General features: G+C 42.4%; 1 protein-coding gene across 3 annotated transcripts in view; it reads right to left on the reverse strand.

Annotated features, from left to right (window-relative positions):
- Nucleotides 1-16,933: 16,933 nt before the first annotated feature.
- Nucleotides 16,934-19,001, reverse strand: part of ZFHX3 (zinc finger homeobox 3) — a 234,169-nt gene continuing 232,101 nt past the window's right edge. For all 3 annotated transcript variants that reach the window (XM_055144986.1, XM_055144983.1, XM_055144985.1), the window contains one exon: nucleotides 16,934-18,898. In XM_055144986.1, the coding sequence (XP_055000961.1) occupies nucleotides 17,103-18,898 (1,796 nt within the window). In that variant the 3' untranslated portion in view covers nucleotides 16,934-17,102. The remainder of the gene's footprint in view (nucleotides 18,899-19,001) is intronic.

The raw sequence follows: 19,001 nt of genomic DNA on the forward strand, positions 1-19,001 counted from the left end.
CACGTGGCAGCCCACCTACAAGATGGTCAGACTTCTTCGTCAAAACCCTGAACGAATGGTTTGAGGCTCTTCATGTTCCTGGAGTGAGCAGATACCATTGGGCTACGCTAGCACGGGACAGGGACGAATGGAGAAGTTACTGGAGCCTGCTCAAGTAAATCGAAGATCAATGGGATGACAAGTGATATAAGTGATACAAGTAATGTTTTCTAATTTCTTTTTGTTTGTTTGTTTGTTTGTTTTGGCCCACACCCTGTGGTGTTCAGGGTTTATTCTTGGCTTTTAGCTCAGGGATCACTCCTGGCAGGCTCAGGGGACCATACAGGGGAACAAGGATTGAATCCAGGTCTGCTGTGTATAAAGTAGGCTGTACCCACTGTACTTTTTGCTCTGGTCCCAGTGTTTTTTAATTTCTTTGTTTCCTTGGTTATCTGTGTGAGCTCAATACTGTACTAGAAAATTATATGTAAGATAGTTTTAAGTATATGATAAATGCCCTCTTTTTGAGGTATTTTATATTTGCTGCATGAGATAATTCACTCATCTTATTAAGACTAGGTTTCAAGCTTAAGATTCCATCATGGACTTCATATGAAATTTGAACCCAGAGTATAAGTTTGTAAGAGGTCATTTCCACCCACGGATTAACCCAACCCGAAGGTTACAGCTTCTTCTGGCCTTAGTTTATTGTATAAAATGTCTTACTATTAGAATACTTTTTTATTTTTTTGTGGGAATCCTGAACTTAAAATTTTCCTTTTCCCTTTGACTTTTAAAAATTTTTTTTATTGAATCACCATGTGTAAAGTTACAAAGATTTCAGGTTTAAGTCTCAGTGATACAACACTCAAACACCCATCCCTTCACCAGTGCCCATGTTCCACCACCAAGAACCCCAATATACCTCCCACCCCCCTACCCCCTCGCCTGTGTAGCTAGCTGATAATTTTCACTTTATTTTCTCTTTACTTTGCTTACATTCAATATTTCAACATAAAACTCATTATTATTATTTGGAATTTTCCCCCCAAAATCGAACCTGCTGAAAAGGCAGCATTTGATAATTTGTTTTCCCTTGCTAAGAATGAAGAGATATCGCGGCCACGCGGTTTTGGATTTCTGTATTTTAGTAACTAAATCTAGGGAAATTTCTGCCAAAAATTGCATCATTGCAAGCTCGTACCTCTGTTTAGTGGGTCTTATAAGATGGCGATTGCCACGCACCCCACCCCCACCCCAGAAAGGAAAAGCCGAGAGAGAAAAACCTTTCCCCTCCTAGGGTGGAATGGGGCCATGACTTAGTTTACAGTCTGGAGGCATTTCTGCAAGAAGCTGCTGGTGCTGAAGGTAGTTAGATGGCCTCTGGGATCATGGGCGTTCAGCAATGGAGGGGCCGCACATGTGTGGCCGCTCAAATCACCTGATGTTTTCTTAATATAGTAAAATTCTTATTCATGATCTCTCCTCTGATTCCTAAATGTCATAATCTTTAGAATCATAATTTATGGGCCAGAGTGATAGTATAGTGGGTAGGGCATTTGCCTTACATGCGGCCGACCCAGGTTCAATTCCCAGCATCCCATATGGTCCCCCAAGCACTGACAGGAGTAATTCCTGAGTGCATGAGCCAGGAGTAACTCCTGAATATCGCTGGGTGGGTGTGACCCAAAATGCAAATATTAACAAGCAAACAAATAAATAAATAAAATCATAATTTAAATTTGGATCAAAATTAATCCCATCTCACTTTGTTTGGTTTATGATTTGTTTGGGGCCACATGTGGTCCATTCAGGAGCTACTCCCAGCTGGTGCCCAGGGGTTGCTCCTTGGGTGCACTGGGCCCCTGGTGTCAGGGGTCTAGTACATGCTGCCCACGTGCCAAGCATGTGCACTGGTCCTTGGAGCTATTGCCCTGGTCCTCACTGTGTTTTAAAAACCAATGCTTTAGAATCTTTTATTTAATTTTGTTTGTTTCTGGGTCATATACAGCAATGCTTAGGGCTTATTTCTGACTCTGCTTAGGGGTCACTCCTGGCAGTGGACCATATGCTGCACCAACAATCCAACCAAGACCAGCCATGTGCACGACAAGCAGCTTAACCCCGGCACTATCTCTTCGAGCCCTTTAGATATCGCTTAATGCTTCCAACCCCTTCACTCTCATATGTTTGGCCTAAAGAGTTTCACACAATCATTTTGCTCCTTGAATCCCTGTGCTGCAGCTTAATACATACTATACTCCATATTATTTGTGTGTTCGTTTGCTCAGGCCGCTGTAGCAAATACCACAAAACTGGGGGCCCAAACAACAGACATTCATTTCCTCATCATTCGGAAGGCCAGAAGTTCAGGGAGAGAACAGTCCAGGGGATCAGGCAGTGCATGATGACTGTTTTCCAGCAGCTGATCCATCTCCCGCAGGTCTATACTCAATATACAGTATGTGATAGAGGCCAGCAGAAAAGAGTTGCAAATGAATGCCCTCATTTGACCATTAACATTCTGTTAAATTTGTCACTTATTTCTTCTTACTGGCTTTTATAGTGATCATCTTTCTCTCCCTTGTTCTCTGAAAGCAAGTTATGGGGCCTCTCTCTCCTTGGAAGGGCTTGTTCCTCTTTGGAACACAAGTTATTTTGTTATTACTTAACCATAGTTCTCCAGTCAGGTCAAGGAAAATGGCAGTTTTGCAGATTGTCCATTTTATCCAATATTTAAGTAGAAGTAAGTCTTTGTCACTTTCCACATCCTTAGAAATTGAGGTTCTCTTCATTTGTTTTTACATCTTACATTTAATTAATTAATTAATTAATTTGTTTGTTTTTGCTTTTTGGGTCTCACCCGGCGATGCACAGGGGTTACTCCTGGCTTTGCACTCAGGAGTTACTCCTGGCGGTGCTCAGGGGACCATATGGGATGCAGGGGATCGAACCTGGGTCGGCTGCATGCAAGGCAAATGCCCTACCCGCTGTGCTATTGCTCCAGCCCCTACATTTTATTTTTATTTTCAATTTTTACTTTGGTGTTTTTGTTGTTGTTGTTGTTTTTGTTGCTTTTTTGTTTTTGGTTCACAACCAGCATTGCTCAGGAGCTACTCAAACACCTCACCTGGGAGTCACTCCCAACCATGCTCAAGAGAACATGTGGTGCCAGGAAGCAGTTGAACCCAGGAAGCTCACATACAAAAAATGCTTACTAGCCCTTTGAATTGTATCCCCAGCTCAGTTTTTACTTTTTTAGAGATTTTTTTATTTTGTTCTCTTAACTCTATTTGTTTCTGAAACATTCTTTTCTCTATTTTTTCCCGATCACCACCTCAATTCTAACATTCCTTAATTTTACATTTTCTATTTTTAAGACATTTTCTTTGGACTCATTTTGAAATATTAAGCTATAGAATATTCATCTAGTTTGTATGTGTACATTTTCTTTTATTGTTGCAATGTGATTCTGCTCCTTAATGGGTTTTCTTATAACAGCATAGGATTTAACCATAAGTTTTTTATATTGAATTTTGTTTGTTTGGGGGTCACACCCAGTGATGCCTAGGGCTACTCTCAGCTGAATTCTTGAGTGTCAGTCTGGGAGCAGTGCCTGGGGGAAGTCATGGGGATTGAACCTGAGACTTCCACATCTATGGGTCATTTTTATGTGACATTAGTCATTAGTCTGGAATAACTTCCTTAGCTTTCTGGCACTAGTGACCCCTCATTATTTTCAAGAAGCATTAAAAAATATGGTTTCATACTCTTAGTCTTAGGGGAATCTTAGTCTATTCCCCTGCCTCAGCATTTTTGGGGAATTCTCACTTATTCCCATCCATGCTCTGTGCCTCCCTTCTCCATCCTATTCCCCTCCTTCCCTATTGTCCTTATTTTGCTCTATTTGAATTCACTTGACTTCACTTGACTTCAGTGACTTCTTGTTGTATATTTTAATCTCTTTTATTTTTTTTTTTGGTGGCAGGTTTAGGGTGCGGGAGACACCCAGCGATGCTCAGGGTTACTCCTTGCTTTGCACTTGGGAGTTACTCCTGGCAGTGCTTGGAGGACTGTGAAGGGTGCTGGGTATAAAATCTGGGTCAGCTGCATGCAAGGCAAATGCCCTTTCCACTGTACTGTTGCTCCAGCCCCTGTAGATTTTCTTCTTAAGAGGGAAATTCTTGCTTTTGAGCCCCTTGACTCATGTTAAAAATATTAAAAGCTAACCAAGAGAAAAATAGTTTATACATAACTTTTAATTTCATTGGGGTGTGTCTCACTATGTTTTGTTTTTTTCCCCACTCACCCTTTAGTACTTTAATCTGAAACTTTTTTTTCCACTCTGGTAAATCATCGTATTATTATCTCTCTGACTGTCAGCTATTAGTAAATTTAATTCACTAGTATTTTTCACTTACAGTATTTTACATTTATTTTCTTTAGTCATGTCTGCCATACTTTGTTTTGTGATTAGCAAGTTGTCAGTAGATTATAGGTCATTCAATTTATGTAAGTCTGTCTCTTGTTTGTTAAGGTATTAGTTACCTTGGTAATATTTTTTGTGTAATATGAAATTTTTACCTTGAGGCTTGGTATATGTGGAGTTCCCTAACCCCCTCCCCACTGTTATTAATATTATTCTTGTCTTTGGACCACACCCAGTATTCTCAGGGATTACTCTTGGCTCTGTGCTTTGACATCACTTCTGGTGGTACCAGGGATTGAAACCAGGTCTATTACATGCAAGACAAGCATGTCACCTGCTGTGCTATTTTCCCAGCCCCCTCATATCTCTTACATTCATATACTCCTCTCTAGTTTCTTTGCACTAGTCTTAAAGGTCTAGTAAATGATACCCATAAAATATTCTGGTCATGCAGCTTTTCTTGGGAAAAACAGGGATACTTTCATTTTTTGTTTTATGCAGCAGTACTTAAAATGTACTAAGTACAAAGGTCAGACCCATCCTATAGGCCAAATATCTTATAGGTCAGACCCATTGAAGGGTCCTCTATAAGTCTGCACTTGTTTTGGTACTGAATTTCTTTTGCATTTACCCATCATGTGTGGAAATAGTTATGCCAATAACATTCCAGTACCATAATTATCTCACTCTTTCAATTAGGGTTGTATTTTGGTATCCTATGTAGAGTTGGGGTGGGACAAACATTTTTATCTTAATTTGAAAAACAGAACTATGTTACTCCTTTTAAATACTAGTATAGGGTGGGGGTGGTGGGAGGGATGCTGGGACCACTGGTGGTGGAAAATAGGCACTGGTGGAGGGATGGGTACTCAATCATTGTATGACTGAAACACAAGCATGAAGTTTCTAAGTCTGTAAGTTTATCTCACGGTGATTCACTAATAAAATTTTTTTTTAAAAAAATCACTCTGTTGCTATCTGTGTAAACACAAAAAGGAGGCAGCGGCGCTGTATCTCTCCCACTGCCTGAGTTTGGCAGTCTCATGCCACTTGCCCCACCTCTGGAAGGCCGATGACGATGGGCAGGCAAAGGAAAGAACAAGGGCCAGGCTGGTTGGTCTCAGTTGTAGTTTGTTCCATTTCCATCTCCATTCTCCTCTGATGCTTCTCCTGCTTCTTCCTTTCCCATGCTACTTCGTTCTCCTTCTCTCTCTGGCTCTGGATCTGGCACCCCCCGCCCACTCTTACAGCCTAGTTAAATCCCAAAGCATGAGGGGTTGGGGCTTACACATAGGTGTCGTCACAATCAATAGGGGTAAAGTTCTTTCCCTCAGGGGATGCTTCTTCTAGGACAGATTCTCTTTCAGCACGATGACCCACCTAAGGGCAAAATACCATCTAGTGGTACATTTCTCCTTTCCTTAGTCCATCAAATATATAAACATTTATAATATTAATCATTTTGTATGGACAGAGTAAGAGATACATTAAGCTTATAGAATTGCCCTCCTAGGGTCATCTCGATCTCAGACTACAGTGCTCAGGCCAGATCAGTCTTTCCTATCCCTAGCAGGGTCCTAATCTCGTTGTTACTTTTGGATCATGACAGCATTTGTCCATGATCCAGCTCTTAACTTATAGTTAAGAATCGTGGCTCTTTGGCCTAACGCATTTCAATGCCAGGGTAGCTCACAGCTTGCCTTGTCCCTTCAGTCCCTCATCAGGAACCTGCTTTTGGGGTGCTAGGAACTAAAGGCAACTGAGGCTTCAGTCGAGAAAGCAGATGCCCGGGAATGAATAATATTCAAAGCCAATTAAATCCCAAGTTACAAAGCATAATATTAACTGTCTTCCTGTGTCTATACAAAAAGGACATCGTTTTAAAGTAAACTATTCAAAAGACATAAGGAGAGGAGAAAGACAATATTTTACTCATACATATAAAATCATAGACTTCTGAGAAATGTGACCTTACAAGTTAACAGAGTCTGATTAGGGGGGAAAGGTGATAGACTGGTTGGGGAAGAGAGCATAGACAAAAGGTTGCAAATAAACATAGTGGAATGAATGAAAGTGCCTCAGGAGCACTGTGATAAACCTAAGCTTCCTGTGGCAAGGGTACCAGGACATACCAATGATAACCTACAGCTATCCACATTATCTCAGCCTAGGCAGACTAATATTAAAATCTTTGCAGCAAAAAATAAATAAATAAATACCAGTATACTATCACCCTTCAGTTTGGGTACAGCTACAAAGGATTTCAGCTGGATTTCCAAATTACTAGACATGTTATTGCAATTATTTCCTTTTCTACAAGGAAAACACTTGTCAATATAGTTTTTATCTTCTCCAGTTTAACTTTCTCATTAATTCATATTTTCCATTACTTTCTAAAAATATCATTCTCCCATGGGCCAGAGTGAAAGTAGAGTGGGTAGTGCACTTGCCTTGCATGTGTCTAAGAGATGAAAACCTTTAGGTCCTTGATGTAAAAATTCATTGAACGGAATTAAATTAATGGCAGATTAGAAGATAAAAATAGAATTTAAAGACATAGTATTTAAAAATATAAAAAATTAAGCACATAGAGAAGTATCAAATCCCTACCCTGTTCAACTGCCCAACTCCAGAGAAATCAGACCATGAATAAGCTATGAGTTAGCTTCAGAAGGTCTAATACATGTACTACTGAAGCCTCTTCTCTGAAATGGAAACAAAAGAGGTGGGTGGACAGAAAAAAATGTACTTGAAGAAATAAAGCCTGGAAAGGTCCCAATTTTGATGTGATAATCTACAAACTCAACAGATTCCCAGAGAAGAAACCAAGTTCCATATCACAGCACAGAATAATCAAAGTGCGGTAAAACTGGTGATAAAGAGGGCTCCTGGGGAGAGCACTCACGGTAGACACAGAACTGGCATGTGTGTGGTCCTGAGTTTGATCCCCAGTATGTACGCTCCCCACCCCCACTCCAGCACGGGTTGGGGAGATGTATCCGCAGTGGCCCCTGGGTACTGAACCATCACACCCATAGCACAGGGCCAGATATTGGCAAGCTTGGCCCTACTCCCTACCAAAATCACTAGGGGTGGACCCTATTTCAAAGACAGCAAACTTGGGGCCAAAGAGACAGAACCGGGGGCTGACCTCAGTTCAGACTGGTACTGCCAACTGTCCCTGGACACTGTCAGAGGAGACCCCTGAAGATAGAGCCAGGAACAGCTTCTGAGCACTGCCAGGTGTCATCTAAAGCCAACCCCACTCCCAAACAAAACTAGTGATAAGGTAAAAAAAAATGTTTAAATTGGCTAGGAAAAAAATACATTGAAAATAATAAGAAAAACAAACTCTTGTTACTAGAATACAACCTGAGAATTCCAGGATTTGGGGGAGTAGGTTGACAGGAAGTGACACAGGGGCATAAGTGGGAGGCTTTGGGCTTTTTGGTGGCAGTGAGTTGTAATTATGTACACCAATACCATAAATAGCAATGCCATTATGAACATATTACCTTAACTACAATTTTTTACTTTTTTAATTTTTATTTTATTTATTTATTTTGCTTTTTGGGTCACACCCGACGATGCACAGGGGTTACTCCTGGCTCTGCACTCAGGAATTACCCTTGGCGCTGCTCAGAGGACCATATGGGATGCTGGGAATCGAACCCAGGTCGGCCGCGTGCAAGGCAAACACCCTACCCACTGTGCTATCACTCCAGCCCCAACTATAATTTTTTTTAAATAGGTAATAAAAGTATCTAGTTCCTATATTTGTTGTAAAGCCATGGAGCTTGACTGAGCTAATATCTGAAACAATAATCTTAATCAATGCTAATGCTTTGCTGATGAAAGATAAAAATGATACGATTTCTTATCGAAAAGAATTTCAATGACACATCAGTAGATGTACATTTATATCTATTGAAAGAAACAAATTCAGAAGAATACAAATCAGTCAATGAGATATTTATTATCAAACCTGGAACCATATAACAAAAAACATCAAATGAAGATACTTTGTGATGCTGTCCTATCAGTAATATGCCAATGCTATATTTTTGGGTTGTTATCCTTATGGGGGAAAAAAAAAGAGAAAGATCACCCATCAGTCATCTTACATAGCCTTAACTAGATGTCAATATTGGCAACTTTATCTCTACTGCTTGCGTTATTTCTGATTGAAAATGGACAGTTTACAAACAGGGTTTGAGCTTACTAAAGCCTATATTGCTGAGGAATGCTTTTTCCTCATAAGAGTTTACTCCTGACTTTGTGCTCAGGAATCACTCCTGGTGGTATTCAGAGATGTGGGATTCCAGGGATCAAACCCAGGTCAGCCACATTCGAGCAAGGCGCCTTATCTGCTGTACACTCTCTCTGGCACCCTCACTGAGGAATTCTTTTATGTGGAAGTTAGCAAGGAAGCATTTTTTTCAGACCTTTTCTTTATGCTGGCATAGAATTTCTTCTGTCTCCCCTATGCCTCTTTTCAGATGTTAATTTTACATCTTACTAGATTATTATTTTAAATATTTTACATTGGGGGTAGAAAGATACTCTTTATTCTTTTGTTTTCTTCTTTCGATTTCTCATACAATCAATTTATTAGTATAGACTCATTTGAGATACAACTCATAATCTGTGTATCTCAACACTTTTAATCGAGCAGTTGCAGGGGGTAAGTGACCGCACTTTACGGTCCCTGTTGTGTACTAGGTGAGTACTAGATGTGAACCTGCCAAGCCACAGAGAAGTGAGAGTTTGTCTGCTTTTTCAAACAAAAGCAAACCACAAGCAAACCATCCTTTCTTCATAATCAAATTAATTAGTAGGAATTGGTAATTGAAATGCTGAAATACAAACTCCTCTGCTGTACTTCTGCACATCTTATGAGTCTAAGCTCCTTAATGAATCTCTAGACCTGTCATAAACATACGGTGGAGGCTTCGCAGGACTTACACAGCTGCAAATCTCCGATCCTCTGCGAAAAGAGTTAGAGAGCTGCCAGCCCCAGGTGTCCACAGCAAAGGTAAAGTAGAGAGCTGATTCTCAGGATAATAGCAGTAACAAATATTTAGCCCTTGGTATGTGTCTGGCTGTGTTGAAATATTTGGCATATATTAGCTTATTTAATTTTCACAGCAACCCCATGAAACAGGTGCCAGTATTTTAATTTTGTAATAGGAATAAACAATGTAATGAAGGTCTCCATGGTGAAGTCAGAATGTGAGCCCTGCTAGTGTTACCCCAGAGTCTAGACTTCGAGCCATCCGTTTTAGTGTCTCAAGAGACAGTGAGGAGGGAGGCGCTGAGTGACTGAACCCAGGTTAGGTCCTTCTCCCTTCACTCGTTCGCTCACTCACTGGGACAAATGTCACTTTGCCTACCTTAGCCATCATTTTCAGACGCAAGAAGTAATTTTAGGAAATGTTTTACAAGCAGCATATGTGTGAAGTGTTAGGAGGAGAGGTGTGTAAAGACATAAAGGCAGCAGTGTGTGAGGGGCTTGGGGCACAGTGAGAGCAGGAAACCAAGGAGGAGTGTGAAAAACGCTTTTGGTCTGACGGGCTGAGGTCTGTTGTCCCCTCCTCACTTTGCTATTCTGATTTCTTAGCACTCGTTTATCAGACAAAGGATACTGAGCCCAAGAGTAGATTTTTCATTTGAATTTCGTAGTCCCACACGAATGAGGGACTCATCTCTTTGCCCATTTGTTCCACCGAAATTTAGAAATGAAACTTTCTAGGATCAAGAACAACTTTTCTTGTTGTTGCTCTTGGAATTTTATTTTTGGTTTTGAGGCTACACTTGGCAGTACCCATGGCTTATTCCTGGCTCTGTGCTCAAGGATCACTCCTGGAGGAACCTGGGGAACCCTATAGTGTGCTGGGAATCGAACCTGGGTTGGAGACATGCAAGGCAAGCACCTTACCCGCTGTACTATCTCTGCATCCCTTTGTACTTGGAATTTTAAGACTTGAGACTTTGGAAAAACTCAAACTATCTGGCTAGGACATCTTAAAAACATACTCCTCTAGTTAAAAAACAGGACTGGAGCAATAGTACAGCAGGTAGGGCACTTTCCTTGCACACCAACAACCTGGGTTTGATCCCAGGCACATCTCGTCCCCTGAGCCCTGCCAGGAGTGATCCCTGAGCACAGAACCAGGAATAAGCCCCAATCACTGCTGGGTGTGCCCCCTCCACACCCCCCGCCTACCACAAGAAAGAAAAAAAAGAAAAAGGAAAGGTATATAGGGAGGCAGGAAAATGCCATCACTGTGAAGTAAGATATAATGAAAAGTTGCCTCCACCCAGTGGTCTGCAGTGCACTAATTTCTTTGCAAGTGCTCCCAGCCCCTTGGTTGGTCTACCCCCAGCAGTAGTCTACCAGGACTGAGCAAGCTCATCTCTCTTGCTATAATCAAAGCTGCAGCCAGAGCAGCAGGGGAAGACTTCTCATCCTTCAGCCGGACTCTTCAACTGCTTGTGCTCTTGCAACTTAAAGTCTAAACCTGTTAACAGTAAGATTTGGAAGGTCATTAGTCTATAACAGGAGCCAGGCACCACAGACATCTCTTTAAAGCGAAATTAGAAACAGCTGATTAACACCTATCAGCCACTTGAAGGTGTTACTGTTCTCAGTGTCTGGGGGTGGGGGTGGGAAAGATTACTAATTCCTGGGACATTGATATCGACAAGTATGATATGGAAAGCAGATGGGAAGACTCCCTTATCCTTTAGAAAAAAAATTTTCCAGTAAAAAGAACGCATTCCTTAGTTAACCCTCTCGATGGAATTTAGGTCCTAAGAGATGTTCTGATCTATGGGACTCAACTATTGTGAAGATTTTGTCTTTCTTGTGAAAAATTTATCTTTAGAAGAATTTGAATTACAGTCACCTTCCTCCAAAGAGCTGAAGCAGCAAAATCTCTCTGCAAAACTAGTCCCATTTAAAACATTTCAGTGTGATCCTGCCAGACCCTAAGATAATTATAGCTTAGAGAGAGGCAGACGTGGCTTTGGGTCTGCACAATTTTGATCATACTGTATCTTCTCGAGGGCTGGGATGAAAGATCATGGACATAACTGTGTGCCAAGAAAACATACTGAGTTAGAAGGCATCTACTTCAGCAGGAACACCTAAAAGGAAGGTATAGGACCTGGGCACAGAACAGGGTTCCATCAGGGCCAGGGACACTTTATTTGTCATGAAGAATCCAGCCCCAGAGAAGAAAGCAACTTTTTCTTTCTGAGCATTAGCAATGCCTGCACCAGCTGCAGAGTTCTTTGAAATTTTGAGTTAATCAGGTCATTGCTGCTTCGCAGAACACGACTGCAGGAACTAAGGAAAAAAGACTTGGTTGACAATGGCCGACTGAGCCAGGAGAAGAGGCCTTCATAGCTCAGCTCCGGGGCTGGGAAAGGAACCCTTCCGGCCGAGGCTGGGTCAGCAGATGCTACAGCCCTTACAAGGACACAGCTAGCCTGCAAGCCGTGTAAATTAGCTGTGCCTGTGAAATAGAAGTGAATGCAAAGGCTTTGGGACCTGGTGTTGTTTTATTACTGAAAATATCTTGGTCATTTTAGGCATTTTCTGCCATATGGGAAGACTTTTGATGAGAACAGAGCATTCTCTTGTACATAGAAATCTTCACTGCATCTGTTTCGCTCTTACTGGCTGTGCACCAAGTCTTTTGCTGAGAAAGGTAACTCATTTCATCCAACATACCTTTCGCATCTTGCCATGCACGCTGGATCCAATCCCTATTTCCGAGAAGTTGAACCTACCTCTCTTCTTCCACCAAAACTCTTTTGCTTATGGATGTACTACGTGTTTTACACTCACAAATATTTGCATTAAAATTCCAGATGCTATTAGCATCTCTAGAAGTTCCCAAATTATTTGGCCTATTGTCCCTTTTTCAGGAATATATATATATATATATATATATATATATATATATATATATATATATCATGAGGCCAGCAAGACAGAATGCTTGTTTTGCATGTAGAACACCTGGGTTCAATCCCCAGTACTATATACGGTCCCCTAAGTACCACCAGGAGTAATTTCTGAGTACAGATTCAGGAGTAAGTCCCAAGTACCTTTGGGTGTGCAAAAAAAAAAAAAAAAAAACCCCTAAAAATTAATTACTAGTGTCCCCCCCACCCCCCATAGTTGCTTTGGGAAACAGGTTCTGAGTCAGCTACAGGAGTTAAACCCCAGGCACTGCATTAGCGCCGCAAGGTATGTAGAAATCCCGAAGAGCTGCCTCGAGAAGTGTCCTTGTACAACTCAAGATACTGTCACTTTGCCAGCCGCTGATCTCATTTCTCTCACGCATCTACACACACACAATCCGGTGACAGAGACAAGAACTTTTGCTCATATTTTTTTTAATGTATCACAATGAGCAGGAAACATACTTGATGAAATATTTTCAAAGGAGTATATTCAATTACCATCTACAATCAACTTAACTATGACAACAAAGTTTTTGTGACAATTTTTTTTTTCAGTTTGAAAGTTCCATGTGGTTCTGTTAGTCTCCATGTATTTTGGTACAGTTCGAGATCAGCATTGTTACAGTAACAAAAAAGCTAACAAGACTACATTATAGAAAAACACCAAGAACATCATTTTTGGTTTCACTTGCTCTATTTTTTTTGTTATTTTTTTTTAACTTTTTTGTTTTTTTGTACATTGCAAAGGCTGTTCATATACCTCTTCACCTCAGGGTCACGTTCATTTATGCTTTCTTTCCTACCCAAACTTGCCCCCCTCCCCCCAAAGAAAGTAAACAAACCAAAAAATTCTAGTCAAAGCTTTGTTTCACAGTGGGCAGTATCAGCGCCAACAAACAACCAACTCAATTTATGTTTCTATTTAAAATGTTTAATTTAATTTATTATTTAAAAAAAATATATGTCCATGAATATCAAGTGCACTGGCTTGGGTCACTGCCTCTCTCTCCTGCAACTTCCTGTCATGCCTGATAAACTCAGGTTTAAACACATGCCGTCTGTTTTACTTTATTTTCAATCGTGTAAAACTTTGGCCACATTCATCTCTTTAAATAGCTTTTAATTTAAAAAAAATCTTCCTAGATTTATTAAACTTTTCCATGTGTGTTTCTTTAAGTGTCTTTTGGGAAGGATGAAGGATGGATGATGTCACTCCCATTTGGGTCCATTTGGCGCTCTGAGTGAACGATGTCTAGCATGAACCCACAATGTGGAGTACTTGGAAAAAAGAAAAGAAAAAGAGAAAAGGAAAAGAAACCAACCAAAAGCCGAAGTGAAGAACTAATTTTAAAAGTGAGTTGAGAGATTCTACTCGGCTACCTACTGTGCAGCAGACGGGAGTTGATTCTCCAAGAGACCAATCCAAACAATTGGGTGTTGTAGTGAATTCGTGCTTTGTAAATGACACAAGTCATAGCCACAGTGGAAGCCAGCCCGCAAACATCCATCCCGTGCACGTCTGACCTCTCATTTTCACTGAGTGCTTTGCTACTTCTGGGTTAATGCTGGGACTGACCTTTCCTTTTTTTTTTTTTTTTTTTTTTATTTTTGCATTTAGATGGGGGTGGTACAGTTGTAGTGAAGAGCATTAAATGTACAACCCGCTCCGGGCTGAATCACATAACCTGCTGAGGAACTCTGGTGGGTGAGAGTATACTTTACCAATCTACCCAACCACCTTGCTGTTGCCAAATAAACCCACGGGTCGAGGCATGACATAGGGAAATGAACACTGACAGTCACTCTGCCTTGCAGAGGGAGGATGGCATAGTAGCTCAAAAAAAAAAAAAAAAAGGGGGGGGAGGAAAAAGGAGAAAAGGAGAAAAATTCATTGGGGAAGGGGTGGCAGAATTACGAGTGAACTTAAAGTTGAGAGGGGAGGTTAAGGGATAGAAATTGCACTATTACCAAGCAATATCATTTGTAGAAACAAAGTTTTCAGAAAAGACCTAGCAGAATCTGACAGGTAAAGCTAGTGTTAAATTGTTAATTGGTATCACAGAGAACCAAAACAAAACAGCTTTTTTTTTTAATATGATACAGACACAGAGTAACATACAACAGTTAAATGGCAAAAATATATATATATATATTTCATAGAGTTACAAACAAGATAAAATAATGGAAAACAAAAACTGTACAACTTTAAAATTTTAAAATGTTCATCTCAAACACAGGGAGAAATACAATTCTTATTAAAAGAATAGCTTGTTAAAACAGCAAATGGTTTGCGTACTTGTTTTTGACACCTTATGCTACAACTGGATACTGGTATGAATAGTTAGATGGTATTCTTTAGTATTTCTACTTAAAAAAAATTTTTTTAAAAGAATTTGCACTGTGCATCAGCCTAGTTAGAAATATGTACAACAGTTCAGGATCTACTCTTTCATTAAACTAAAAACAAATTCATAAAAATAAAATAGTCCCGGCTAAAAAAAAAAAAAAAGAAAAAAGAAAAAAAAAAGAAAAGAAATCCATTTTCAGATCTTGGAATGCTCCAGTCTTTTTTGCAAATTCGATGAGTGGCTTCAGCACTGGGGAAAGAAGCCTGAAAGGTGACCGATGGAACCTGCATTCACAGTCTTCAAAGTTCCCTTTTGAAACATAAGGAAGGAATGAAGGGGGAAGGATTTCACACTTTGGGGCAAAGGGAGATTGTTTCTGTTGACGTTTGGCTATGAAAGTGAAACAGCAAAGCATCTATTTGACTCCAAAAACTCTACGTTAGCAGCACAAAGTTTTCCTTTCAAAGTTCAAAAACCGTTGTTTTAAGATGAGAAAGGGTGTGTGGTGCGTTGTGTTAAGTGTTACAGGAATATGGATATTAACGTACACACAAGTGCCTCACATATGGTTCATTTTTGCTCTCTGTACATTGCTATCTGCCTCTTCGTTGGCTGCACTCTGGATCACTCGCCGCTCAGACTGCCTAACACAAGGACAAAACTTTGAAGTAAAAAATGTGTCTTTTGGTATATGGAATCATTATTAATAGTCGCCCCTCTGCTTGCAGAAGAAGCACATAACAACCTGGGAATCTTTTGTTTTACTCTTTCATTAAACTAAGTCTTGTTTGTTTAAATTAGAAACAAATTCTCAAGTAACAAGAACCCTTTCCCTTTTTTCTGCTTCAGCAGTGAAAGGGTGTGTCTTTGGATTTTATTTAAAGCATGAAATTTCTTTTTCTGAGAGAGAAAACAAAACTAAAAACCAAACCCCTAACCAAAAACTTTTTTTTTTTTGAGAAAAGAAAAGCACACAGCCCAATTACACAAACCGAAACAAATGCTTTCATTTAGGAAAAGAATATTTGAAGCATCTACCAAACAAGGAGGAAAAGGGTGAACCAAAAAGAATGCTAACAGGAGGATAAATAAAAACTAAACGCACAAGTTAACAGACATAGGTAACTAGAATTATATGCCTTTAAAAAGTTTCAACTCCCCAACCAAAAAATAATCTGTGAGGATCCTAATGACCCCTAGAACCCTTTGAAATTCTTTCTTTAGCTTTATAAAATAATTCTGCAGCTACCCTCTAAGAAATGAAGGTGGCTACCTTAAGTGGGAGGATGGGAAGGGGGAGGAATTAAGGGAAAGGGGAAGAAATGCTTGGGAGAATCAACGGATTGCAATCTATCTGCTAGGAATGGACAAGACAACATCGAATGAGGAGCTGTCAGCTGGACCATACAAAAAGCTAAATGTACACAAAAGGTTTTTTTTTTCCTTTTAAATCTACCATACTGCTTCAGTTCATTTCCAATGCAACAATCTACTCAACACCAAAAATGGTCATATCTATCATAAATACAGAAAGTCAGTTTTTAAAACTTATTTTTTTAAGCTACAAGTCCTCAACACTCTTTGTGTGTGGGTTTTTTTTTTCTGAAAGTGGGAGTGCTTAACTTTTCCCCTTGAAATTGGCTTCAGCAGAAAAGCTATCCTTAAAATCCCCAGAAAGCTAAAGCAGTTCACATTGTTTTTCTCAAATACTTTCTGCCCATTTTTTTTTAAATTAACAAAACAAAACAAAAATTCTTTTCTGGAACCAAAAAAAAAAAACCCAAAACTTAAAAAATAATATATATAAAACAATGATTCTGAAAACAGAACAAAGTGTGAGCGATTGACCTGAGAATAAAAAGACATTACATTTCTTTTTTTTTCTTTTAGCAAGCCATTGGTATCTGAATGCTAAGATAGCAAGAAATTTAAAACTGTAACGAGGTGGACTGCTTTCCCATACAGTGCATGCCGGGCTCCTCTGTGCTATCAACGTGGGGCATTTATTGAAAAGGGGCAAATATACAAGGGGGTTAAGCTCCAAAAGACATTAGGAAGGCCCTGCAGACTTGTTACCCAGACCGATAGTACCTTCAAAAGGACACAATGTAACAGGGTTAAAGGGTGTTGTTTCTTTTTTTTTTTTAATATTCAAAGAAAAAAAAAAAGACAAGTATGTCAAATCACCGGCATAGATAGGTATATGGGAAAACAACCCACGCTTTTTTCTTTTTTTTTTCCTTTTTTTTCCTTTTTTTTTTTTTTTTTTTGGTTAGAAGCTTTGGAATTGCAGTTAGTCTATTTTTGAAATTGGTTTGTTATTTTTTTTTTATTATTTAAATTTCATTTGTATTGTTCATCTTCAAAGCTTACAATCTGAAGGTGTCCGTTCCTACACTGGTCAGACCACTGTCCTTGGGGCAGCTGGGGTCTTTGGGACCCTCCACCGGGCTCGCGGGTCCGTCGGACTTTTGGCTGAGATCCGTGTCAGACTCCTCCGAATAGTCGTCTGTTGGCATCGAGGGCTGAACCCCTGAGGTGCTGCATGAACTTGAGGTAACCGTTGAAGATGAGGAGAGAGGAGGGAAAGAAGAAGCCGGGGGCTTGGCGGCCGGCGCGCGCGGGCCCGCGGGCGGCCAGGGCTTCCGGGGCGCGTGGGGGGCGGTGGGGGGCGCGGCGGGGGCGGCGGCCGGCGGGGGAGGGGGGCTGTCGTTTGAGTGCGCGGCAGACTGCGAGGTAGATGCGGTGCTAGGGTCGGGGAAGCAGGCAGAGTGAGGTAATAAACTAGGGTGCTCTTTGGCGTTTCTTGCTGCTCTCGTGATTGTTCTGTGTTTGTGCAAGGCCGACTCGAGATGTTGACTCAGAGCTTCCTCCCCACACAGCGCGCTCTCGCACGCCAGGCAGTGGTACGAGCCGCCGCCGCCGCCGTTCGCGCCGCCGCCGCCGTTCGCTGCGCCGCCGCCGCCGCCGCCGTTCCCGCCGCTCCCGCCGCTGCCGCTGCCGCTGCCACTGCTGCCGCCGCCGCCGCCACCGCCGCCGCCGCCACCGCCCGTGGGGACATGAAGCACCATCTCTTGCAGGTTCACCACAGACTGGCCGAAGAAGCAGAGGGACTTCAGGTGGCTCCTGGCCGCCTCCTCGTCCCCGAAGCCCGCCTGGCACTTGCGGCAGACCAACTTGTACTGCACCTTTGGAACAATGAAGGGGTCGTAGAGGGAGTCCGCACTTTTGCTCTCCGCTTCTGGCTCTTCGGGGGGTTTCGGCAGGAGGGGGGACACCTCGCGGGGTGCGTTTTTCTGCTCTTCTGGTTTGGGGGATTCTTTGGCAGGGTCTTTGTCTGGGGAAGCAGCCCCCGGGGGGACTGGGGTTTGGCTTGCTTTGGGCTGCGGCGGCGGCGGCTGCGCTTTGGGCTGCGGCTGCGGCTGCGGCTGCGGCGGCTGCTGCTGCTGCTGCTGCTGCTGCTGCTGCTGCTGCAGTTGCCGCTGCTGCTGCTGCTGGATGGCCTCCTGCAGGCTCTGCTGGTATTGCTGGTACTGCTGCAGGAGCGAGCCGGGGGACAGCCCCATCAGGGCCTGCGACAGCGCGGGGCTGTAGGGGAACAGGCCTTCCATGCCGTACATGGGCTGCAGGTACCCGCTCTGCAGGGCGCCGGGGATCTGGGGGGCGTAGTAAGGAGAGAAGCCGGGTACAAAGTAAGGAAGGAACTGGCTCGTCAGCAAGGCGGTGGGGTCCGAGGTCAAGGCGGCCTGCAGGGCCTGCAGCTGCGCCGGGTCCACCGCGTACTCCATGGCGGGCAGCGGGGCGGAGAGCGTGGCTGCGGCGGCCGGGGGGGCCTCCCCTTTCTCCTTCTTGGGGAGAGGCAGGGGCTCCCCTTTCCCTTTGTGTGCCTTTTCCTTTACCTTCTCGCCGTCTTTGTCCTTCCGTGGCGGCGGCTGCTGCTGCTGCTGCGGCGGGAGCTGCGGCGTGGGCGGCGGCTGGGCTGCGGGCGGCGGCGGCTGGGCTGAGGGGGGCTGCTGCGGGGCCATCGCCATGGTGGCTTGTGCTGGGGTGGGGGAGCTCAGCGCTGCTGAGGACGGTTTATTTGGTAATCCAGATGTGGGGAGGCCAGGGGAAGGAACTGTTGTGCTGGGCAGACCCATCAAGTTCGGTTTGGGAGACGTTAAAGCTGAAAGGAACAGAGAAATCGCGGGTGAGTCTGGGTCTCCCAAGATGCGACACCTGTGTCGCGGGCACACAGGTTAACTCTCAGAGTCAGGTCCCCGGACAGA

The sequence above is a fragment of the Sorex araneus genome, chromosome 8, assembly GCF_027595985.1.
Source record: "Sorex araneus isolate mSorAra2 chromosome 8, mSorAra2.pri, whole genome shotgun sequence".
Lineage (NCBI taxonomy): Eukaryota > Metazoa > Chordata > Mammalia > Eulipotyphla > Soricidae > Sorex > Sorex araneus.